Here is a 24,665-nt window from a genome sequence, read left to right as displayed (position 1 = left end):
AGAGATTCCGGTATCTCGGCTCTTACCCTGATGCAGTCCTTTAGATAATTGAAGATGGTGGCAGTAAGGCGAAAAGATTCCCCTCGAACTACTGAGTAAGGGAGAGTCAGATCAACAAAGAATGGTTTGAAAGCAGTCAGTCCAACAGTGGGTGACAGACCAAAGCCGCTAGTCTGGGAGGTGCAGAAAGTCATGGCCTTCCACTCGGTGATAGTATCAGGAACCGTGACGTGGACAGCCTCCTTCCCTGAGTTACTGTGAGAACACAGAACCCAGGTGAGGCGCGCACACACAGCAGGACAAGGAGAACACTGTGGAGGAAGCTATCAGTTCACCTGCAGAAGTCATTTGTTGTTGTCACGGAGGTGGGGGGAAGGTAAAAAAGGCAACCGAACTGAGGAACATGCCAGCTTCAGAGTGTGACCCTTCGGGGGGAGTGAGGATGTATAAATATGGGAGAAGGGGGTGCCTGCGTAGAGGAGGGGGTAAGAGCAGGTGGGCACGTGTGGACACACGTATCTGAAAGAGCCAGTGCCCCTGAATCTGTGAGGTGCGATCTCGTCGGGGTTTTCACTTGCATTTCTCTGATTAGCGATATGGAGCATCTTTTCATGTACTTTTTGGACACAGGAGCCTTGAGATGAGCTTGTCACGAGCCCCGGGCCGGGCTCTGTGCTGAGCGTGGAGCCTGCGTAAGATTCCCTCTCGCCCTCTGCCCCTCCCCTGCTTGCACTCTCTCTCTAAAATAAAATTTAAAAAAAATAATAAATTTTAAAAATAAATAAGTAAATCCATGTCTTAAAAAAAAAAAAAACAACAACAACATTATCTCTGGGGTGCCTGGGTGGCTCAGACGGTTGGCTCAGTCTGACTTTGGATCAGGTCACGATCTCATGGCTTGTGAGTTCGAGCTCCGTGTCGGGCTCTGTGCTGATGGCTCAGAGCCTGGAGCCTGCTTTGGATTCTCTGTCTCCTTCTCTCTCTGCCCCTCCCTGACTGGTGCTCCGTCTCTTTCTGTCTCTCAAAAATAAATACATGTAAAAAACAAAAAATTAAAAAAAAAAATGATCTGACTCTGAATTCGCTGCTGACTCCACAAGGTACAATCTTGCTATATCTTTGAGGCATCACTTACCCAACAGGAAACAGATCCCAGAGCCAAGTCTCTGGGAAATACTGGCGGATCTGAGGATCCTCTGACTGAAGTGATGAAGATGATGATGATTCAAAACTCACTAGACGATTACCATAATTTGCTGAGGAGAACAAGAATAAGGGAATTTGGGAAAACAGAAGACTTTTGGGAGAGAGAGAGAGAGACCTCTCACACGTGCGAGTAGGGGCAGGGAAGAGAGACAGAGGGAGAGAGAGAATCTCAATCAGGCTCCATGTTCAATGTGGAGCCCAAGGTGAGGCTCAGTCCCACGACCCTGAGATCATGACCTGAGCCGATATCAAGAGTCGAATGCTTAACCAATTGAGCCACCCGGGCTCTCCCAAAAGACTTCTGTTGTACGATAAGCTGAGGCAGAGGAACTACGACCAAGAAATTTAGAGGGAAACGGAGAACAAGTCAGAGACAAGGAGGAAGGAGTACCGAGGAACCGACTAGTCTCAAGGCCATCAGGGGGAAGTGACAGATGAGGAGGTTTGCCAGGGGATGAATAGGTATGGGCTTCAAGCTTCAAAAGTGCTCCCCAGAGAGAGATCTGGCTGCCTGCATCCATGACCGGCAAGCCATTATCATTCGGACCGGAGGCAACAGGAACAGGAAGCAAAGAGTGTGCTTCCGGAGTTCCATGATTTAAGCTACACAGGTAGCTTACCTTCCGCCACTGCAATGCTGTGCTTTAGAGACTGGTGACTGCAATCTACTGGCTTCTTAATCTGGGCATTGGACAGTATTTTCAGGCCCATGTCCTGATAGGCACCAAAGAAACCAGAGGACGAAGAGTTAAAGTGGTCCCCTCCCTTACTATGTGGGCTACTGCCTAGGCAGTCTATCCTCAAAGGGTTGAACCAAGCCTTCTTTTCCTGTTAACTGTGATATAGGTGTTTATTCCCCAACACTCAGCCACCAAGTTTTGTTCACTTCTGTCAGCCAGAAATTTAAAAAATTGCAATTTTTTAAATATATACTCTGCATAATGATCACCAGAATAAGCCTAGTTAACATCCATCACCATACCTAGGTACAAAAAAGATGTTTTTTTCTTGCGATGAGAACTTTCAAGATCTATTCTTTTAGCAACTTTCAAGTATGTAATACAATACTAGCCATGCGGTCGCCATGCTATATGTTACATCCCCAGGACTTCTTTTAAACCAGATGTCTGTGCCTTTTGACAACCTTACTCATTTTGCACACCCCATGCCCACTGCCTCTGACAGCCACCAGATTATTCTATGAGCTTCTTGTTGCTGTCGTTTAGGTTCCACATAGAAGTGAGATCATATGGTATCTGTCTTTCTCTGACTGACTTATGTCACTGAGCATAACGCCCTCAAGATCCACCCATGTGGGCGCAAATGACAAGATCTCATCCTTCTTTTTATCAGTGAATAGTAATCCACTTATTTCATTGTCAAATATATTTCATGCTTCTTCCAAACGTTAGTCACTGTGCCCTTATTATTTGATTTAGCCTGAACTGTCTGAGGGCAGGAACCATATCGGCTCAGTCAATTCAACAAAAACACATTGAGTATTATGAAGGATCAGTCATTAGAGAGAATACAAAGATGAACAAGACATGGTTCCTGACTTCAGAGACTTCCGGTCAGACTTAGGCCTCGGCATCCCCAACTCCGACTCATAAAGTACTTAACTTCTACTCATATATTGTTTATAATGATGGAAAGAGGCTGCACACAGCCTCTCACGGTGGCCCTCTTCCAATGCAGTTGGGCAGTTGGGTACCTTCTTCAAGGATAAGGACCAGGAGAGGCTACCTCACATATTAGGAGTTTCTTCCAAGGTTTTATCCCCTCAGTGCCCACATGAGTCTCTCTGCTTTTTTTAGGTAAGGAATTTCCTCCACCCACCACCACCATTGTTTCTACAAGAACAAAACGGGTAAGAACATCTACCTGGAAAAAATGGAAAAGGTCCACACGTTCAGAGAACCAAGGCCTCCACATAACCGAGAGGGTTTGTGGAGAGTTCCAGAAGCCAGACATTGGACACTCATCATATTCAGCCACCTGATGGGGGTAGTGACCATACCAGAATGAGAACATCCTATAGATCTGAAACAGGAAGGGAAAAGGAAATAAACTGTTGACACAGTGAAATCAGTAGAGAAACTTCTCTCGGACTGTGGTGCCACAGCTCACCGCCCTCGTATTATGTCTCTTCGTTACTCCCGAAATCTTCCTGTATTTATTGCATCACAAAATCTCCCCTACCTTTACATTTTTGACCCCTTTTTCACCATTTTCTAAAGGTTTTTTAAAGCTCATTTCTTTATTTTGAGAGAGAGAGAAATGTCGTGAACGGGGGAGGGGCAGAGAGAGAGAGAGAGAGAGAGAGAAGATTCCAAGCAGGCTCTGTGCTGACAGCACAGAGCTCGGGGCGCTCGGACTCACGAACCACGAGATCATGACCTGAGCCAAAATCAAGAGTCAGACACTGAACCGACTGAGCCACCCAGGCCCCCCCTCTTTCTCACCTTCTTCAATAATCTGTCACCCTTAACCCCTATTACATCTTTCCTACTTCTATGCCCACATGAGCCCTGCCTTTCTCATGCCATCAGTTTACCTCTGTTTTCCCATCAGCTTTTCTACCACCTTATGGTAGAAAAGCTCAGGCTTTCCCTCACTCCCTGAAATCCATCTTTTGTTCGAATGCAGTCACACTGTCTTCTCTTCCCGCCCCAGTAGCAGACTACTCACAGAATTGTTGCTCAGCTCTCTCTCTGGCCTCAGCAGTGAGACACTCTTATCCACCGCCCGGACGGCACACAGGGACCCAGGAGCTGCCTGCAGCTGTAGTTCCACATCTGCTCCTGGAAGCTGCTGGGAAGGTGAGAAGTCAAGGGAAACCTGGGGAAGGGAAAAGTATAACTTGGGGATCAGGTCAGCCCGGAGACGGGGAGAAACAACTTAATTTGCCTCATCTGCCAATATGCCCCAGTTCTGGCATCGGGGCCCATTCCTTCACTTTTATACTGATTTTTTTTTTTTTTTTTTTAAAGTCTGGCCCTTTTGGAACTAGTGCCCTTGCGGTACAGCTGGAAAAAGCGAGCAGCACAGCACGGAATAACACAGAAAGTTTACGAGGCAGAAACTAAAAAGAAAGAAGCCCTGGGTAGAATACACAGTTTCCCCAGCATGACTTTCTAAAAAGAAAGAGAGCGATTTCAACAAAACATCCTGAAGATATAAATACGATAATGACGTCCGCCTCCCTATTATCTTCCTATTCCTCTGTCCCTGCCTGATCTCCAGCCCCAGCATACGCAAGATCTCTCTCTCTCTCTCTCTCTCTCTCTGCCCAGACCTTTTCTTCACCTTTCTCAACTGCCATTTTACCTGATTGTCAAAACACATCTCTACTGAGAACTGAATTTTGTCGGCTATAACCGCTCCGCTGGGAAAAATGGCATAGATCACCAGAGAAGGATGAGGGGCTAGTCTGGAAGTGAAGGTCAGTGAGATGGAGAAGGAGCCTTTCATTCCTGGAAAAGAAGAGGGGATACACAGGGATGAGAATGCGCGCTCGTCCACCAATGACCTCCAACCGCAAGTCTACGCCTCTCATTGCCCTAGCTGCGGCCCCCCCATTCTCCTGCTCTGTGGTGATCAGTGGTATTCTCTCATTGCTTCTTCTCTGTTGCTTCTGGGATAACAAGAGCTTCCTGGAAGTTGAAGATATCCTTTCATCTTTCAGTGGAAGCCTAAACACTCACCTTCCTTCTCAGAATTCAGGTGTTTCTGCCCCTCTATCTCCAAACGCCCTTTCCCCACTACCTAAAAAAGAGAAAAGAAAAAAAAAATCATCAACCGCACAGAAGTTATGGGACCCTACTTGTGGGGCATCCCTGCCTCTCTGCATAAGGAAAGTCTCCTTTCTTAGTTCCAGAGCCTGGCTCAGTGCTTCATGCCGCATCCGTCAGTTTGTCAAATGTCGGATGGCACCATGAGCCTTGATGACCTCTTGGAGGCGCTCCCGAGAACCACGGCCAAGGATGGGAGGAGACACAGGTCATCATTACTTCGGGGCCAAACGGAACAGAAGCCATTCTTCACAATAGAGAGCTGTCCACCGATTCTTGAGGGTCTCCAGGTTTGATTCTCTTATACTCCTTGTAACATGAAGTTAACCCAAAATCCATCCGTCTTCATAACTTTTTTTTTAATCGCTTGATTCAGAATTCAATGGAAACGAGTGCACTTTAAACTGCCTTGAGCCCTTCTGACATTTGACTCTTTGGGGGAGAAATCCCCTCGTCGAACTCTCCCTGTTCACTCACTTGAAACCAAATTCAGTGAAACTGTTTCTAAGCAGGCTGTCAGCTCAGACTGCAGTCAAGGGCTCTAGGGCCGGCTCTTCAGACTCTCAGCTGGCCCTCAGCCCTTCCACACTGATCAGCCCATCCACCCGCCCCCCGGCTGTCCCCACACTCCTGTCCCGAAGACAGTGCCCGTGTTAGCACTCTGACTCCTTATGTTGTCTACCCCTCCTCATCCTGTTTGGTCAGGATGATTGTTTCTGCGCGAGGACACTGAAATGAATCAATGGGGAGAAAATCCCTCAGAAACTTGGAGAGGGTGATAAGAGAATAGAGACTCTGGGCCCCGGCAAACCCGGGCTTTACACAAATCTAACTCCCCGCTATCACCAAGGTGACCAGTAAAGCCGCTTATCAAGCCACAAGTTGTGATTTTACTCACACCACAAAGCTGCTATCAATGTTAATTTTAACCTTTATCATCTATTTTTAAATTACTGACCAATGAATCACAGAATGAAATTTGTTCTGAGTCCCAGCCCCTCCGCACCCTCTCCCCCATTCACGCACCCAGCTCCCATTCAGCCCTGACCAGCAATGTGTTCTCCTTAATTCTTCGTTTTATCTTCCCAGTTTCCCTGGGCTCCTTTCTAAAATCTCTTTTTTTTCACATCCACCCCCATCCTTTACACTGACACTGCAATACAGTAGCCACGAGCCACATGTGACTGCTGGAGCCCTTGAAAGGTGGCTACTAGAAAATACACACTTTGAGTTTCAGAGACTTGAAACTCAGCTGAAACAAGAAGTGTAAAATATCTATTAATAATTTTGGTGTTGATTTCAGGTTGACACGATCATATGTTGGATACACTGGGTTAAACTTATACATATATACGTGTATATACGTGTGTATATGTGTGTGTATATATACATATGTGTGTATATACACATATATACGTACATATATGTATGTATTATATATTATATCTATATGTGTGTATATATACACATATAGATATGTATTATTATACATATATGTATGTATTATATATTATGTATATATGTGTATATATGCATATATGTATTATTATACATATATGTATGATTATATATTATGTATATATGTGTATATATACATATATGTATTATTACACATATATGTATGCATTATATATTATGTATAATTACATGTATTATTATTATATACATAATATACATATATACTATATACCACATATACATAATATATAATATACATGTATATATATATTTATATATATTATATATAATATAATATAATATATATTATATATTATATTTTATAATATATAGATAAATCTATAATAATATAATGATATCTCATATCAACCTATAATATATATTATATTATTTGTATAATATATGTAATATATTTCTCTATTATATCTCAAATCTCTCCCTCCCTCTTCCTCTCTCCTTCTCTCTCCTCCTCCTCTTCTCTCCTTCCTCTCCTCTCCTTCTCTCTCGTCTCTCTCTCCCCTCTCCTTCTCTCTCCTCTCCTCTCCTCTCCTCTCTCTCCTCCCTCTTCCTCCTCTCTTCTCTCTCCTCTCCCTCGCTCTCCCTCTCTATTCTCTCCTCTTCTCTCTCTCTCCTCCCCTCGATTTCTGTTTCTCTTTTTCTTCTCTCTTTTTCCTCTCTATCCTTATCTACTGTTCTTGTCTCTTCTGTATCGTGTGTATATATATGTATCCTACATATCTTCATACACACTCTACATAATATTTTATATATATATAATCTCTACACCCAGTGTGGGGCTTGAACTCATGACCCTAAGAGCAAGAGCTGCCTCTTCCCCTGACTGAGCCAGCCAGGTACCCCTAAAATGTATTTTTTAAATTAGTGTGACCTATTCTTTTCATTTTTTTAAACACGGCTCTAAACATTTTGAAATTTCCCCACGTGACGGGCACTGTGTACTCTAGACATAAATCAACCCTCTCCGTCTCACTCTCCTCATTTCCTTTCATTCCCCTCGTGCAATTTCCCCAGCCCTCATTGCCCTGTCTTCACATAGTAGGAGAAGATGACTTCCTGGGCACGGGATCGCATCAGCGGGATCAATGTAATAATCCACCAGCACTTCCTGGGGCTGGCCACACGCCAAGACTCCGTTTGGCTGGTGGATGCCAAGGAAGCTACGAGTTGTGTTGTAGAAGGGCTGCAGGCGCAGATAGTCGTTCTGGTAGTAATGAGGCACCTGTTCTGGCTTATATACCAGATCTTCCATTTGGAATCTGCCCTAAGAAAAGAGAAAGAAAAAGGCTTTTAACACAAGCCCCCACCATAGTAACCCCATGGACTTCTTATGGTTTTCAAAACCATCTCTCTCAAATCTTCACTGCCTAAGAATGGCCTGTGGATGTTTTACTAGAGGTCCAGCTAAGGATGATTGAGGAATCCGTAACAGTGGTTATGTGCAGCAGCACTTTGGTATGTAGACGAGTGAAATTATAGTTTTCAAGTGATGCTCAATTGTGGGTGATAAACCTTCACGGACTGATGCAAGAGATGTAGATAAGCATGACTAAGATTACACAGAAATCAAAGAATACATCCTAGGGATAAGAAAACCAGGTGTAAAGGATAGTAAGGTTAAAAATAATCATTTCTAAGGGCGCCTGGGTGGCTCGGTCGGTTAAGCGGCCAACTTCGGCTCAGGTCATGATCTCACGGTCCGTGAGTTCGAGCCCCGAGTCGGGCTCTGTGCTGACAGCTCAGAGCCTGGAGCCTGTTTCAGATTCTGTGTCTCCCTCTCTCTGACCCTCCCCTGTTCATGCTCTGTCTCTCTCTGTCTCAAAAATAAATAAACGTTAAAAAATTTTTTTTTAAATAAATAAATAAACGTTAAAAAAATTTTTTTTAAATAATCATTTCTATTAAGGAACGAAAGAGATGAACATATGAGAAGGCGGGGAAGGAAAAAAGAGAGAGAGAGGGAAACAAACCATAAGAGTTTCTTTTTTTTTTTAATTTTTTTAAATGTTTATTTATTTTTCAGAGAGACAGAGGCAGAGTGCAAGTGGGGGTGGGGCAGAGAGAGAGGGAGACACAGAATCCGAAGCAGGCTCCAGGCTCCGAGCTGTCAGCACAGAGACAGACGTGGGGCTCAAACCCACGAACTGTGAGATCAGGACCTGAGCCAAAGTCGGACGCTTAACCGACTGAGCCACCTGGGGGCCCCAAACCATAAAAGCTTCTTAACAACAGGGAGCAAACTGAGGGTTGATGGAGGGAGGTGAGTAGAGGATAGGCTAAATGGATGATGGGCATTGAGGAGAGCACTTGCTGGGATGAGCACTGGGCATTGTCTGTAAGTGATGAATCACTAAACTCTACTCCTGAAACCAATATTGTACTGTATGTTAACTAGCTAGAATTCACATAAAAATTAAAAAAAAAAAAAAAGAGGGGGAAAAAATGAAGATTATTTCTAAGTAGAGTGACTGAGTGAGGCCTTATATAAACAATTACTTAAATGAGCCACCACACAAATTGTATGTGTTTGCTTAAGCAGCATGGTGAATGATGGCACTAATGGGCCCAATCCATCCCTCCGGTATTAATGCCCTCTGCAACGTAGTCTTGTGTTGCCCTGTTAGTCTAACTGCAGACCCACCATGTGACTTGTCGGGGAACGGGATGTGAGCATATGCAAGAGAGGGAGAGGCTTGGAAGAGCCCTTGGGTGTCGACCTTTGCTCTTGCTCCCAGTCGTGGCTGTAAGAATGTACCCGAACTAGTTTGCTGGGACGTGCGAGCCTGGCCTTCATCAGCCGGTTGAGCCACAGCATGTAAGAACCACCCCCCCCCCCCAAGACCAGCAGAGCTGCCTGACTACCCCAGAGGGACAAGAAGTCCCCCAGAAGGACACACTTGTGGTTGTATAATACTAAAGTTTTGTGGTTGTTTGTTGAGCAGCATTGTGTTACAGCTGATAACTGGTATGAGTTGCCTTCCCTGGAAGTTATCCAAACACAGAGTTTCCTTCTTTGCCATGTTTATGAGTAATGGCCCCAGAGCCGGTGGAGGGAGGGACATAGAGGGAAGAAAATGACTCTGAATTATCTTGTCCTCCCTACTCTACTTTTATTTTATTTATTTTTTCATGTTTATTTATTATTGAGAGAGAGATAGCAAGCAGGGGAGGGGCAGAGAGAGAGAGAGAGAGAGAGAAGGGGACAAAGGATCTGAAGCGGGCTCTACACTGACAGCAGACAGCCCGACGCGGGGTTCGAACTCACAAACCTCGAGATCGTGACCCGAGCCGAATTTGGACGCTCAACCAACTGAGCCACCCAGGTGCCCTCTCCCTACTCTGATTTTAACGTTTATTTATTTTTGAGACAGAGAGAGACAGAGCATGAATAGGGGAGGGCAGAGAGAGGGAGACACAGAATCCGAAACAGGCCCCAGGCTCCAAGCTGTCAGCACAGAGCCCGACGCAGGGCTCGAACTCACGGACTGTGAGATCATGACCTGAGCCGAAGTCGGACGCTTAACCGACTGAGCCACCCAGGCGCCCCCCCTACTCTGATTTTAAATATGGGATCAAATAGAGATGAGGATAAGTCGTACAATGAATTAGTAGAAATAACATTGCTTACCTGAAGGAAAATTTATTCGGTTGATATTAAAGACCAACAAAAGTTTTTGTCAACTGGGAAGCAGGACTGGTGAATGATGCTGACAGAATGACAAATGAGGGAGGAGGGGAGAGAACTGGAAAAGTTTGAGGTTTTCCTTCAGGGAAGCCTTACCGGAAAGCGTGTCCTCTTCGGTGCTTACCTCCAGAGAAATATCTCTCCCATTCCAACTGACTGTATCCAGCTCGAAGGGAGCAAGGCCATCGTTGTCAGTAGTTAGGGTCTGGTTGGTGGTTCCATTTATGCCAGAAATCACCAGAAATACTGAATGATTCTTGAGGGGGGAGCCGTCATGGCCCCTAACTCTTATCTAAAGGATGAAGGTTATGAGGGCATGAGTTAGGGTTAGGTCTGGAGTCGGTTCAAGTATGAGGTGAAGTGAGGTGAGAAAAGAAACTCTAAGAATACATTTCACGAAACAGTCCAGAAACAAGTAGGTGCGATTCAAGCATTGGAACCTGACATCTGTGGGGAAGTGAGAAGCAAACAGAAGCAGCTCAGCCTGGAGCAGGAGTAGATTTGTCACGTAGCTAATGAAGCTTCAGGACCCTTCATTTACACAGGTTCCCCCCCTCCAAGGCTCTCTGTACATTATTTTTTTTTTTATTTTTTTTTTAACGTTTATTTATTTTTGAGACAGAGAGAGACAGAGCATGAACAGGGGAGGGTCAGAGAGAGGGAGACACAGAATCTGAAACAGGCTCCAGGCTCTGAGCTGTCAGCACACAGCCCGACGCGGGGCTCGAACTCACGGACCGTGAGATCATGACCTGAGCCGAAGTCGGACGCTTAACCGACCGAGCCACCCAGGCGCCCCTCTCTGTACATTATTATTATTTTTTTTTTCTTTTTTAGAGAGAGAATCCCCTTCCACTCCCAAATTTATAATCCATAGGCTCCCAGAGAATCTGGATCTACCCTTGGTCTAGAGACAAGATGGCTAAGGATTGATCTAAATAGATCTAAAAGTATGCTACATTATTGTGCTGAACGACTGTTTGGGACGTTAACAAAGATAAACTGGAGAGACGGACAGATTGTTAAGTATCAGAAAGAAGACTCCAACAAAGGAAATTTTTAAATCTCTGAAGAAACTGCTTAAGGAGCGATAATTGGCTCCCTGTTAAGGCACGTTTAATCTTGCTTAGATGAGGAGCCAGACTAGATGATTTCTCCAGATACCGTGCAGGTCTAAAATTCAAAGATTTGGACATTAGAGTACGAGTCCCGGGCACTGGGAAAGGCAACGAAGTCACATTAATATTCAAGGCACATCTCATGGGAGACTAAAGGCAGCACAACCCAAGGAATTAAGACTATATACTCTGGACGCAGTCTGCCTGGGTTTGATCCTAGGTGCCACTTACTAGCTGTATAACTTTTGGAAAATCATTTAACCTCTCTGTGCCTCAGTCTCCTCATTGGTAGGTAACACGGGGCCAATAATAGTGTCTACCTCATTGGATCGTTGTAAGGATTAGACAGGCGAATACACGTAAAGGACTGAGAAAAAAATGTTAAATGAGCTATTATTATACGTCTCCAGGAAGAAGGCAACAGCGGATGGTTAAGCACCTTTTGGGTGTAGAGACAGGTTTCAACATACCTTCCCAGTGAAGGGGAAATTGGGGTAATAAAAATTTTTGGTGTCTTCAAAGGTTATCGATCCCATTTCTGAAGAAATGTAGATATCCTGAGTGGTATTGGCCTCTGCTCCTGAAGAGGGAAATCAGACGTATGATGACCTAAACACCTGGTGTTAGTGTAACGTAAAATCCCTGAAAGGACAGTGCCACCTTGGACGTATGAAACCGAACATATTTCCAGCCAAAGATCCAAATGAACTCCTCCTCCCCAAACTTTTGGGGAAAATAGGTAGTGAGTGACAGATTGGAATCCGGCATTTCCCTTTGACGGTGAACTAGGAACAGACTCGTCCCCGAACGCTAATGAGGGTAGGTCTTGAGCCCTCTCGATGGGTCTGTTCCTAGGACAGCCCCTCTCCTGTCTCTTCTTTTTTTTTTTTTTAAATTTTTTTTTTCAACGTTTATTTATTTTTGGGACAGAGAGAGACAGAGCACGAACGGGGGAGGGGCAGAGAGAGAGGGAGACACAGAATCGGAAGCAGGCTCCAGGCTCCGAGCCATCAGCCCAGAGCCCGACGCGGGGCTCGAACCGACGGACCGCGAGATCGTGACCTGGCTGAAGTCGGACGCTTAACCGACTGCGCCACCCAGGCGCCCCTCCTGTCTCTTTTCTTAATGAAGGCAGGCGTGTCCAACTTACCTGTTCCTTCCTCCGCCACGGTAGCCACAATATTGATGCTGTGGCTGTACGTGTAACCAGTGAGGTTGAAGGTGGACATATCCACGGAAGCTGAGAAGCATCCTGACTTGTCAGTCTAGTGAGGCAATCAGGGAGAGAGAAAGGGAGGATGAATCACCTAACTTCTACTCCCACTTGACAATATACCGTAGACAGAAATTCTGATCTCCATACTTTAGTTTCGCCACGTTTAAGACAGAAAAACTCTCCTCCGACACAGATAATCATGAAGCAACGTTGAAGCTCCAAGATCGGAGAAGGGGGAGAAAGAACCAACTGCAGGGCAGGAAAATTGTGCCTCGCAAGGATTTAGCGTAATTTCTCGACTCCAGGGCAGATTCTAAAAGACTTCGCCTGTTTAGAATAAAGAAGACTGCCTTGGGCTTTGGAACTGGGACGACGATTGTGTGAAAAGGTTCCTGCTCTGGGGTTTTTACTACTTTTCTATATTGGTATATTGGTGCTTAGTTACTTTCGGACACAGGAATAAGTTTCCCTTGCTACATCCCCTTTACTCACCTGTCCAGAAAGGTTCTTGCATCTGTCGGGTAGCTGTTCCCATTCTGCCTCTGGAAAATGGTGAGTATACGCCTTTTGACACACGGATACCTGTGCTGCCCCTCGCATGGGCTTTCCGTAGGTGTACCTAACCCAGAGAAGCACGACAAGTCAGAGTTGGGAGATTCCACTTGAGATCCAGCCCTCCTCTTCCGAGACACCACTTTTCCTTCTTTTCCGTACTCCAGCCTCTGGAAGCACTGACTGTCCTACCCTTCACTAGTCTGGTCCACTTCCCTGCTTTACCCAAAGCCTTAGGGTGTCGGCCACCACACAACAAATACCATCCGAAGGACCGAGATCGATGCTTTTCTTTCTCCTTACCCCGATTTCTCATCGGATTCACTGTTGTGTTCCGCACAAAGCGGACGCTAACTAATAATGCTGAGGGGCACCTGGGTGGCATAGTCAGTGGAGCGTCTGACTTCCGCTCAGGTCATGATCTCACCGTTCGTGAGTCTGAGTCCCACGGTGGGCTTACTGGCTGCTGACAGGGCTGAACCTGCTTTGGATCGTCTGCCTCCCTCTCTCTCTCTCTCTCTCTCTGCCCCCCCCCCCCCGCTCACGCACACTTTCTCCCTCAAAAATAAATAAATAAATAAGGGAAAAAAAATGTAGGGGCACCTGGGTAGCTCAGCCGGTTGACTGTCCAACTCTTGATTTCAGCTCAGATCACGATCCCAGGGTCATGGGATCGAACCCCATGTCAGACACTGTGCTGAGCGTGGACTGTGGACCCTGGTTAAGAGTCTCTCCCTCTCTCTCTCTCTCTCTCTGTCTCCTCCCCCCTCCCCCGCTTGAGTGCCCTCTCGCTCTCTCTCTTTCTAAAACAAAACACAAAAAACCCAACCCCCCCCCCAAAAAAAAAAAACAAAACAAAAAAAGAAAATGTGTTCTGGGAGAAGTCACGGCTCTGGACCGCATAAAATGTCTCGAGTCTTAACCACCGCCTCCATAACCACTCTCCCCTGTCACTCTTCTCCGTATAGCCGTAATCTCCACCAGATCCAGAGCTTTAGTCTCACCTACAACAAATTTTCACTAAGAAGGACTCCTCCACGGTCGATAACTGCTTGGGTTCCACCACATCCACCTGAAACTTAGGCAGCACTGGGGAGAGTGGAAACAAAAATGGGCAAGAAAAAGGATTTGACCCCTACCGACAGTAGACAGAGGGATATAGAAACAGTGATAATTAAATGAATCAAGTTAAGGGAGGGGACGAGCAAGGCAAAAATGCTCCTAACGTTATTAGGTGGCTTAGCCAGGATTCAAAAACGAATCAAGAATCCCTCCCCGTAGTATATTTTACTGTACCTTTGCTGACTTGGGGGTAAGATTCTGTCCAACGCTCTGACCTGCTGATTCTCCCACCTACCATATTCTTCCACAAGGAAGGTGCCAAAGGTCTTGCCCCCAGCCACTGCCATGGTATAGGTGCCCAGCGTCGCCTCTGGGGCCAGTTGGAAGGACAGGTCCGCAATGCCTTGCTCAGGCATCACTTCCAGCCACTGGGCAATCCTGTTGCTATTTGGGTCCTGCGTTCATTAAAAAGAAACTTCATGACGTACCTGCCCGTCTCTCGCTCTGCGCTACAAAAAGCAGCTAAAGACACAGAGCGCAGGTAAAGAATCCCACTCCCTGGGATTCATGACCTCCGTGGTCTGCGTCCAGGAAGAGGGGCCCCCTGTTTCACTCATAATTTTCTTTGTGGCTAAGTTTTCATTTGTAGTTTTCTTGTTGCTAAATAAATTTTCCTATAGGGCCGGACCCCACTGGGGAAGAAAAGCATCCTTGTGGATTCAAAGAGTCAGATCGAGCCCTCTAAGGTGTTATTGTCAGTTTCAGAAAGTGGGCTTTAGGATGGCCTTTACAGAGAGTTGTTTGTTCTCGGTGCCTATGTAGGGGTAATGCTGAGGGAATTTATCGTAAGCTACCTGACAGATAAGGTAACAGAACAATGGAGGTGATGCCATGAGCTATTCCAACTTTCTGGTCCCTGTCCTTCTCGGCACTGCCCACAGGTATTCACGTCATAGCCAACTGCTGAGCGTCTACAAGAACGGCCATGACAACAAGAGGAGTACAGAACTGAGCCCGGTGGAACTCGCACGGAGCAGAGAAGTCACGGGAATCAGAATGGGAAGGCCGGTGGCCGCAGGGCAGTGTGTCCTTAACTACAGAGGTTCAGGCCTGAGAGGGTGGGAGAGCACAGGCCAGAGAGCAGGCATGGCTTGCGGGGAATTGTGGGTGCTGGGCCGCGGACTCCATCTTGGGCACTGGGCCAACATCTCAGAGTGGTTTCTGGCCTCGGGGTTGAGCACCGAAATCATCTCCCCTTTTCCACAGCTGACAGAAAAGGAAAGGAAACGTCTACCTACCTGCAGTTCCACCATGGAGTACTGAAAAAGAAAACCAGACAACGTGGGTTAAAGCAGGATACGCAATAAGGATGGGCCGAAAGCAAAAGTTTCACGAGGGGGCGCCTGGGTGGCTCAGTCAGTTAAGTGCAGACTCTGGCTCAGGTCATAATCTCATGGTTCAAGAGTTCGAGCCCCGCGTCAGGCTCTGTGCTGACAGCTGGGAGCCTGGAGCCTGCTTCAGATTCTGTGTCTCCCTCTCTCTCTCTGCCCCTCCCCTGCCCATGCTCTGTCTCTCTCTGTTTCTCAAAAATAAACATTGAAAAAAAATTTTTTTTAATGCTTTGCTAAAAAAAATGTTTAATGTTGGGGCGCCTGGGTGGCTCAGTCGGTTGAGCGTCGGACTTCGGCTCAGGTCATGATCTCGCTGTTTGTGAGTTCGAGCCCCACATCAGGCTCCGCCATGCTGACAGCTCAGAGCCTGGAGCCTGCTTCCGATTCTGTGTCTCGCTCTGTCTCTGCCCCTCCCCTGCTCATGCTCTGTCTCAAAAATAAATAAACCATTAAAAAAAACTCTTTTAATGGTTTATTTATTTTTGAGAGAGAGAGAGAAAGAGAATGAGAAAGACAGCATGAGCAGGGGAGGGGCAGAGAGAGAGGAAGGCAGAGGATCTGAAGCAGGCTCCGTGCTGACGGCAGAGAGCCTGATGTGGGGCTCAAACCCAGGAACCGCAAGATCATGACCTGAAGTCAGCCGCTTAACCAATTGACTCACCCAGATACCGCTAAAAAATACTTTGTTTAAAAGAGTTCCATCAAAGGACCATGTATAGTTTCTTCAAGAAAATGGATGCTAAAACCACTAAGTTCATGGTGAACGGGTTATTGGGCTAAGTGTCAAAGTGTCACCAAAATTACTTGCTAATTAAAAAAAAAAAAAAAAAAGACAGGGGTGCCTGGCTGGCTCGGTCAGTATAGCATGTGACTCTTGACCTTGAGGTCATGAATTCAAGCCACAGGTTGGGCATGGAGCTCACATTTAAATAAATAAATAAATAAATAAATAAATAAATAAAATTTTAAAAATTTTAAACAGAAGACATACGTTTACCTGGAGAAATTAGGCTATCACCACCTTAAATAAGTAATCAAACTCATCATCACTAATAACGGGACAATCTGACATTAGGTATCTTCTGAAGAGATACATTGGGTGTTCACAGCATTTCCTGATAAATATTTTAGCCAAAAAGGTTCAGTTTAAATCTAATGAAGACCTCAGAACTACCTCCAGAACATAGGGGAGCAAGTTAGACTACAAAGAAAGACATAATCAGACGAATGAAGAATGTCAGATATTTTGGAGCACGTGGGCGGCTCAGTCAGGTGAGGGTCTGACCCTTGGTTTCGGCTCAGGTCATGATCTCACGGTTGGTGGGGATCAGAGTCCTGTGTTGGGCATGGAGACTGCTTGGGATTCTCTTTCTCCCCCTCTCTCTGCCCCTCTCATTGTCTCTCACAATAAATAAATAAACAGTTTTTTTAAAAAAAGAACATTGAGGGGCGCCTGGGTGGCTCAGTCGGTTAAGCGTCCGACTTCGGCTCGGGTCATGATCTCGCGGTCCGTGAGTTCGAGCCCCGCGTTGGGCTCTGTGCTGACAGCTCAGAGCCTGGAGCCTGTTTCAGATTCTGTGCCTCCCTCTTTCTCTGACCCTCCCCTGTTCATGCTCTCTCTCTCTGTCTCAAAAATAAATAAATGTTAAAAAAAATTTTTTTTTAATAAAAAATAAAGAAAGAACGTTGAATATTCTATAAGACAACTAGGCTTCCTCAAAAGTCAATGTCATTTTCTGGAATGGGGACATTCTACAAGTCATTTAGCCTGATCACGTCTCTCGCTCTCTCTCCTAAAAAATATATAAGGCGACAATGAAAAAATAAGATTATTTTAAATTATGAAAGATTTGAAAGATATAACAATCAAATGTAATGCATGAATTTAATCAGATCCTAGTTTGAAAAAAAAAAAATCAGCCATTTGAAAAAAAACCTAACTTAAGACAGGTGTTACATGATAGTAAATGATTCTTATTAATTTCCTTAGGTTTGATAATGAGATCATGATTATTTAAGATGTACTTTTTCTTTTTTTTTAAGATTAAAAAAAAATTTTTTTATGGTTTATTTAGTTATTTTGAGAGAGAGTGTGTGTGCGCACGCGCACACACAGGGGAAAGGGGCAGCGAGAGAGGGAGAGAGAGAATCCCAAGCACACTCTGCCTTGTCAGTGCAGAGCTGGACATGGGGCTCGATCTCACCAACTGTGAGATCATGACCCGATCCAAAATCAAGAGTCGGACGCTTAAGCAGTCGAGCCACACAGGCACCCCTAACGATTTCAAGCAATCTGTACACTCATCATGGGGCTCAAACTCACATCCCCGAGATCAAGAGTCGCATGACCTACAGACTGAGCCAGCCAGGTGCCCCTGAGATATGCTTTTTAAGAGATACATGCAGGGGCGCCTGCGTGGCTCATTCGGTTGAGCATCCGGCTCGTGATTTCCACCAGGTCGTGATCACAGGATCCTAGGGTCAAGCCCAGAGTCGGGCTCCGTGCTGAGCGTGGAGCCTGCCTGGGATTCTCTCTCTCCCTCTCTCTCTCTGCACCTCCCCTGCTCATGTGCTCGTACATTTCTCAAAATCAATAAATGCGAAATACATACATACATACATGAACGTTAATGCAATTAAAACTCTGATTAAAGACTGCACACCTATTAAGTTCAGGGCATTCCAAGTAGTATTACATACACTTAAAAACTAAATGGGATTGAAAGCTGGAATTTAGATGTGCGGTCTCAGAGAGGGTTCAAGGTCTGCATCTCACTCGGAAGGAAACGGAAATGAAGTCAAGGTGGTGTTTGCCTTTGATTCTTGGGCCAAGCACCACGTCATGTCAAGGCAGCTGTCAGCCTGGATATCAAGGATCATGGCAGTTCTTCAGAAAAACCAAAAAAATGAGAGGTAAGGATTAGAGGGACAGAAAAATTTCCCCCTTCTAGTTTCTTTGGCTAGTCTAGTAATCCAAAGACAGATTAGCAGGAGAAAAACATTTGATTACTGGCATTTGGGAGCCCCACAAAGACAATGAGACCCCAAGGCAGTCAGGCGATTGAGGCTTGTGTACCATCCTGAGCTAAGGAATGGCAAAGGTGCCTGGGGTTTCAAAGGGACACCGGGCAAGTCACAGGGAGAGCAGAAGAACAAATGGTTGGTAATCAAATCTTTGCCTTACCATGTAGATAAATTTTTTTTTTTTTTGAAAGAGAGAGAGAGAGAACACGCGTGAGACAGCACAGGAGCAGGGGGAGAGGGGCAGAAGGAGACAGAGAGAGAATCTTAAGCAGTCTCCAGGCTCAATATGGAGCCCGACTTGGGGCTCGATTCCATGACCCTGGGATCATGACCTGTACCGAAATCAAGAGTCGACACGCTCAACCGACTGAGCCACCGAGGTGCCCCCAGATAAATCCTTTAGATAAAAAAAGTTATATCTGGTAACTGGGCCAGGCCTCCTATTTCAGTTCTCTAAGTCAGTTAAGAGAGAGGTAAAAAAAAAATGTTTCCTGAGTATGCTGGCTCTTGATTACCCGCAGTTCAAAACAATCCACATGCCACTGTGGCCCATTTTGAGGTGGCACATTCCATTCCCCCTCGGGGTCAAAGGAGAGGCTCGAGACTTTCACAAACCAGAGCTATACAGACAATAAGGAGACAAAAATGAGATTACTATGGATGGCTAAAAATTAGAGAAAAAGAACACTTCTCAGATAACAAAGTACTTTCCTCACACGGAGAGTCAAGAGGTGGGAAGAGCACCAATTATTTAGAAGCAGGCTCTGGAAAACAACAAGTGTTCAAGTAAGAAGACAGCGTTTCCACCTGGAAGTAGGCTGAGGTTTCTGGATAAATGGGTGTTGCCACCAAAGTAGATAGGCTCGGTTAATCTCAAGTATACTTCAGTCGCTTAACTTCACAATTTTTGTCCCTCAGTTTCTTAGTAAAATTCCTTTAGTTGATTTCAGTGTTTCAAACAGGAGTTTCAAATTTGGAACTTGGAGTAGGGGGCTGGCTAAAGAAATGGTGTAGGGGAGAAGGAGTAATTTTAAGATTGAAAGAGAGAATAACTATGGAAATCAGAACAACTCTCAGTAATGGGGTCTAATTTGAGCAGAGGAGAGATAATAGAAGAAGGGTAGTTAATGGGACCCTTAACCTTCAGGCACCTTCAGGGGCCAGTGGAGTCTAAAATAATACTTGGCTGTGGTCACATTTTCCCCTAGCCTTTCCTCTCCGCTCTGGAATTAACAGTCTGTTAAGAAATAACTAGTCAATATTAAACCCGATTGATACAGAAAGGATACAGGTGACAGGAAGGAGAAGCTAAAAAGAATTCCAAATTGGGAAAGAAAGTAATGGCAGAGGAAGCTACTCATCAAGAAGCTCATAGCTTCTACAACCCAGCAATTGCACTACTAGGGATTTATCCAAGGGATACAGGGGTGCTGTTTCAAAGGGGTACATGCACCCCCATGTTTATAGCAGCACTATCAACAATAGCCAAAGTCTGGAAAGAGCCCAAATGTCCATGGATGGATGAATGGATAAAGAAGATGTGATAAATATATACAATGGAGTATTACTCAGCCATCAAAAAGAATGAAATCTTGCCATTTGCAACTACGTGGACGGAACTGGAGGGCATTATGCTAAGGGAAATTAGAGAAAGACAAATATCATATGGCTTCACTCATTTGAGGACTTTAAGATACAAAACAGATGAACACAAGGGAAGGGAAACAAAAATCATATAAAAACAGGGAGGGGGACAAAACAGAAGAGACTCTTGAATATGGAGGACAAACAGAGGGTTACTGGAGGGGTTGTGGGTGGGGGGATGGTCTCAATGGGTAAAGGGCATTAAGGAATCTACTCCTGAAATCATTGTTGCACTATATGCTAACTAACTTGGATATAAGTGAAAAACAATTTTTTTAATTAAAAATTAAAAAATAAAAAAATTGAAAACAGCCTAAAAATGAAATGCACGGAGAGGAAAGAAACTCTGAGAAGGGGAGATGGAAATAACAATAATGCTGCCCTATGATTATCTTTAAAAGCTTCATGACACATCATGTATCATGGGCTGTGAACGAAGGGCAAAGAAGGCAGCAGAAATGTCTGAGAGGTGAGGTAAGTGTTTCAGAAATATAAAAATGACACAAGCCCTAAATTGAGATCAAACCTATCAAAAGGCTTATGATTCCAGGGACTGAGTTGTTTAAGGAACCTTTAAGTAATTGCCAAGTGTTACCACATTTTTTTACCTTAGGCATGTAATGTAGCCTTAGGAGAATTGCCTACTTTATAAATCACCTTGCCTTGTAGTAAAAAAAAAAAAAAAAAAAAAAAAAAGATGGTGGGATTGGATATTCTTATTTCTAATTTTTGTTAGGAATACTCCTGAATTATTTCTTTTTGTTTCCAGTGTTTATATGACAGAGACAGAGAGAGACAGAGCGCAAGCGGGGGAGAGGCAGAGAGAGAGGGAGACACAGAATCTGAAGAGGCTTCAGGCTCTGAGCTGTCAGCACAGAGCCCGATGTAGGGCTCATACCCACGAACCATGAGATCACTACCTGAGCCTCAGTCAGATGCTCAACCGCCTGAGCCACTCAGGCGTCCCCTCCTGAATTATTTCTAATTTTTGAACTGCAAAGTCATGTGGTATCACTCCTGGAGAGAAAATCTTGAAGTTTTCAAAAACTCTTCTATGTTATTTATTTATTTGTTTGTTTGTTTGTTTGTTTATATTTGAGAGAGGAAGAGAGAGTGTGCATGCACACACGCGAACAAGGGTGGGGGGGGGAGGGCGGGCAGAAAGAGACAAAGAGAGAGAATCCCAAGCAGTCTCCACCATCAGCACGGAGCCTGATGTGAGGCTCGATCCCACAACCCTGGAATCATGACCTGAGCCGAAATCGAGTCAGACGCTCAACCTACTGAGCCACCCAGCACCCCTGTAGAAACTCTTAAAACGACAGTGGAGGGGCTCCTGGGGGGGCTCAGTCAATTGAACATCCATCACTTGATTTGGGCTCAGGTCATGAGCCTGAGATTCTTGGAAGTCTCTCCCTCTCTCTCTCTCTCTCTCCCTCCCACCCCGCCGCTCTCCCCCATGGGCACTCGCATGCTCTCTCTCTCTCAAAAATTTTTAAAAAATAAAAAATAAAATAACATGGAAAACATTTAAAACGGGCAGTGGATACAAGCACGTCTCAGGCATATTAACCTAACTGATGTTCGCAGCTATCAGCTTAAGAACTGGCACCTCTAGCTGTTTTTAAGCTGCTGGGGACTGGCAGGCTTTCGACCTGTGCCCTGAGGCTAGCACAAGCATTCTGCTCCTCAGAGGACTTCACCTCATCACGCTCTTAGGAAGAACCTCTTCTCCTTCTCCCTGCTCTATCTCAGTCTGCCCTACCCCTCTCCCCTTCCCTCTCTGAATTCTCACCTTGTCATTCACGGGAAGAAAGCTGCTGTTCAGGGTGACGATGCGGAAATGCACTAGAATAGAATAGGCATCATTGGCAAAGGGATTTCCCCCTCTCCAGTCCTTCTTCCACTCTTTCCACTCCCCGCTGCCTCCCCCCCCCCCCCCGCCACTTCCGAGTCAGCAAAACCTGGTCAGGGTTTACTTTTAAAAAACAAACAAACAAACACAACAAACAACCTAAACTGACAGACAGATAAAAGCCCCTGACTTGGAAACATCATAATGGAATGCCCTTCTAGGGAAGAAGGCACAAAGTACAAATATCAGGAGCTTAAGCCAAATGCTTTTGATGCTTTCTTATTCATAGACAAGCAGCTCGCCATAAGACACAGCAGCCCAGCTACACTGATCAAACGCCATTCTCGGAAAATGTATACTTTTGTTTCAGACACACACACACACACACACACACGCAACTCCACCCACTTTTCTCTGCTTCCGTAACACAGCAGGCATTCCACACTTGTCACGCTTCATCCCTCCAGAACTTTCTCCCTCCTGCCCCATAGGCCTACCCCCAAACCACAAAGCCCCTCTTTCTGGAATATGCGCGGTGGTTTCCCCAGTCTTTTGTCGAATCCCCTATGTATGCCTCTTACCTTTGTGCCCCGGGTTGTAGATGGGCTTGTCAGTTTGTATAAAGATGCCGTTCTCCTGCCTCTGAATCAGAACCTTTTTCTTCTCCACAAAATTGATGTTATTTCCAGTTCCCGACACCCAGATTGTAGCCACTTCTTCTGTGCCACCAGCAGGAGGTGGTACCTGGACAAGAGAAGGGGGCTCTGGAGGAGCAGGATGTTGGGGAATGAATCAACTGGTCTCAACCCCAGAGTGGGAGGGTGGAAGGAAAGAGCTGAGTTAGATGCGGGTAGCAAAGTTAGGGCCGTAAGACACATTGCCAGGAAAAAGAAGGGAAATGATATTCAGAGGTTGAGGTCAAAAACTAAAGGAAGAAATCCAAGGTCAAGGAAATGGTGAATGAGTTATGGCCAGGAGTTGCGTTTACGTTTAGGGGAGATAAGTTTAAAGACCGTGGCAAAAGTAAGGCAACAGAAATCATACTTACAATCAGATTGTGCCAAGTGTCTCCAAAGAAGGATAAGAAAGGAAGGGAGCAGATTCAGGGTCGAATCTGTGCTTACCAGAAAGGAGGTGCAATGGAAGTGTCTCTTCTTCAACCCAGAGGTTTCTAGCAACTTCTGGGTCTTGTCTTTGGTCTCCAGAGTAATAGTGAATTTTACATCATGGTTCCCAGGGCTCAGATCCAGACAAACTTTCTGGGTAGAGGGGAAGTTAAGCTGGGCTGGTAAGGTCACCAGGTAGTTTCTATTAAGGAAATATAAGGGTTTCAGGGCAGTAATGATATATTCAGTCAGTGAAAAATTAAGCTCTCTCCTAAGAACTCAGCATATAGCAGTGAATTAAGCAGACTGAGCCCTTGCCTTTAGGAATCTTATTTTCTATAATGGAGAAACAGATGAGTAACAAATAACTCAGTGCATAGCCTTAAACCTCCCACAATCACTAGGAGACCATCACTGAGAACCTATGCCTAGGGTACCAAGAAGGAAATTAATTCTATTACAGAGAACAGGGTATTAGGACTCTATTGTAATTTAACATTATCTTTTTTTTTTTTTTTTTTTTAACATTATCTTTCCTAAGGCTCCCTTTTGATGCCTCAGCCTTTCTCTCTGGGTAAAGGAGAAATGAAACCAAAGAAGGAACGGATGAGAAGCAAATTAAAATAAGTCAAAGGTTATCTCTTCTCCCGCATATTAACATTTGAGAAAAATAGACAAAGAAGCCACCTGCCCTACATCACCTCTGACACCAAGCACTTACGGGAGAGATTTTTCTGCAATGGCTGGAGACAGGGCCAATATTCCTAGAAGGAGTTGAGCCCACATCTTTGCGGGTGAGACAGACTCCTCAAGAGCAGGAACCAGAAATCTGGGTCCCCGCTATAGCATATATATTAACCCCACAGGGTGTGGAGTTTTTATTAATGCTCCAGCCAATGACCTACTGGAGCCCCAGGCTAAGGTGGTAACCCAGGGTAGGACTTCTGCCACTTCCTCAAGTTTATTTCTCCCTGAAATATTCATACTGGCTCAGCCAGTTCGTAATACCTGTTCTGGGGGAAAACCCAGGGCTGAGTATTCACAGTGGTAATGCTCTTGGAACAAATTTTGGACTCCTCCCTTTTTTTCTGGTGTCATTCCAAATTTCCGTCCATGTTTGATCTTTGCTCTCTTTTTTATGATCCTATTAAGACATTATTTGGGAACACAGGTATGGGTGCTCTATACACAGGTATAGAAAAGCAGTCTATCTACTTGGGAATTTAAAAAAATAATAATACTCAGTGTTCCCGTGACTGTAAGGAAATAGGGACATATACACTCCTTACAAAAGTATAAATGGACAACCTTTCTGAAGGCAATTTCACACACATCAAAAGCCTTTCAGATCTGCATGTTCTATGACTCAGCAATTCCTACTTTGGAAATGTTTCTTAATGCGGAAAAAAAGCATGCATGTATGCAAAAGAAGTAGTTACTAAGTTGCTTCACAGTGTTCTTTATAATGGCAAGACTTTAAAAAAAAAATTTTAAGTGTATTTATTTTGAAAGAGAGAGCGCAAGTAGAGGAGGGAC

General features: G+C 45.0%; 1 protein-coding gene across 1 annotated transcript in view; it reads right to left on the bottom strand.

Moving 5' to 3' along the window:
- The window catches only part of A2ML1 (alpha-2-macroglobulin like 1), a 42,445-nt gene extending 18,530 nt beyond the window's left edge, over window positions 1-23,915 (bottom strand). The window contains 20 exon segments of the mRNA XM_032593768.1: window positions 27-255; window positions 1,136-1,231; window positions 1,811-1,920; window positions 3,091-3,249; window positions 3,898-4,047; window positions 4,537-4,682; window positions 4,914-4,974; window positions 7,512-7,538; window positions 7,540-7,740; window positions 10,286-10,453; window positions 11,750-11,859; window positions 12,430-12,544; window positions 12,988-13,114; window positions 14,052-14,136; window positions 14,405-14,564; window positions 15,408-15,428; window positions 21,964-22,016; window positions 22,605-22,767; window positions 23,148-23,331; window positions 23,851-23,915. Of these exon segments, the coding sequence (XP_032449659.1) occupies window positions 27-255; window positions 1,136-1,231; window positions 1,811-1,920; window positions 3,091-3,249; window positions 3,898-4,047; window positions 4,537-4,682; window positions 4,914-4,974; window positions 7,512-7,538; window positions 7,540-7,740; window positions 10,286-10,453; window positions 11,750-11,859; window positions 12,430-12,544; window positions 12,988-13,114; window positions 14,052-14,136; window positions 14,405-14,564; window positions 15,408-15,428; window positions 21,964-22,016; window positions 22,605-22,767; window positions 23,148-23,331; window positions 23,851-23,915 (2,430 nt within the window).
- Window positions 23,916-24,665: the final 750 nt, after the last annotated feature.

Source organism: Lynx canadensis, chromosome B4 (assembly GCF_007474595.2).
Source record: "Lynx canadensis isolate LIC74 chromosome B4, mLynCan4.pri.v2, whole genome shotgun sequence".
Classification (NCBI taxonomy): Eukaryota; Metazoa; Chordata; class Mammalia; order Carnivora; family Felidae; genus Lynx; species Lynx canadensis.
Note: the sequence above shows the minus strand (reverse complement) of the source record. Positions and strands in the feature narration are given on the sequence as shown.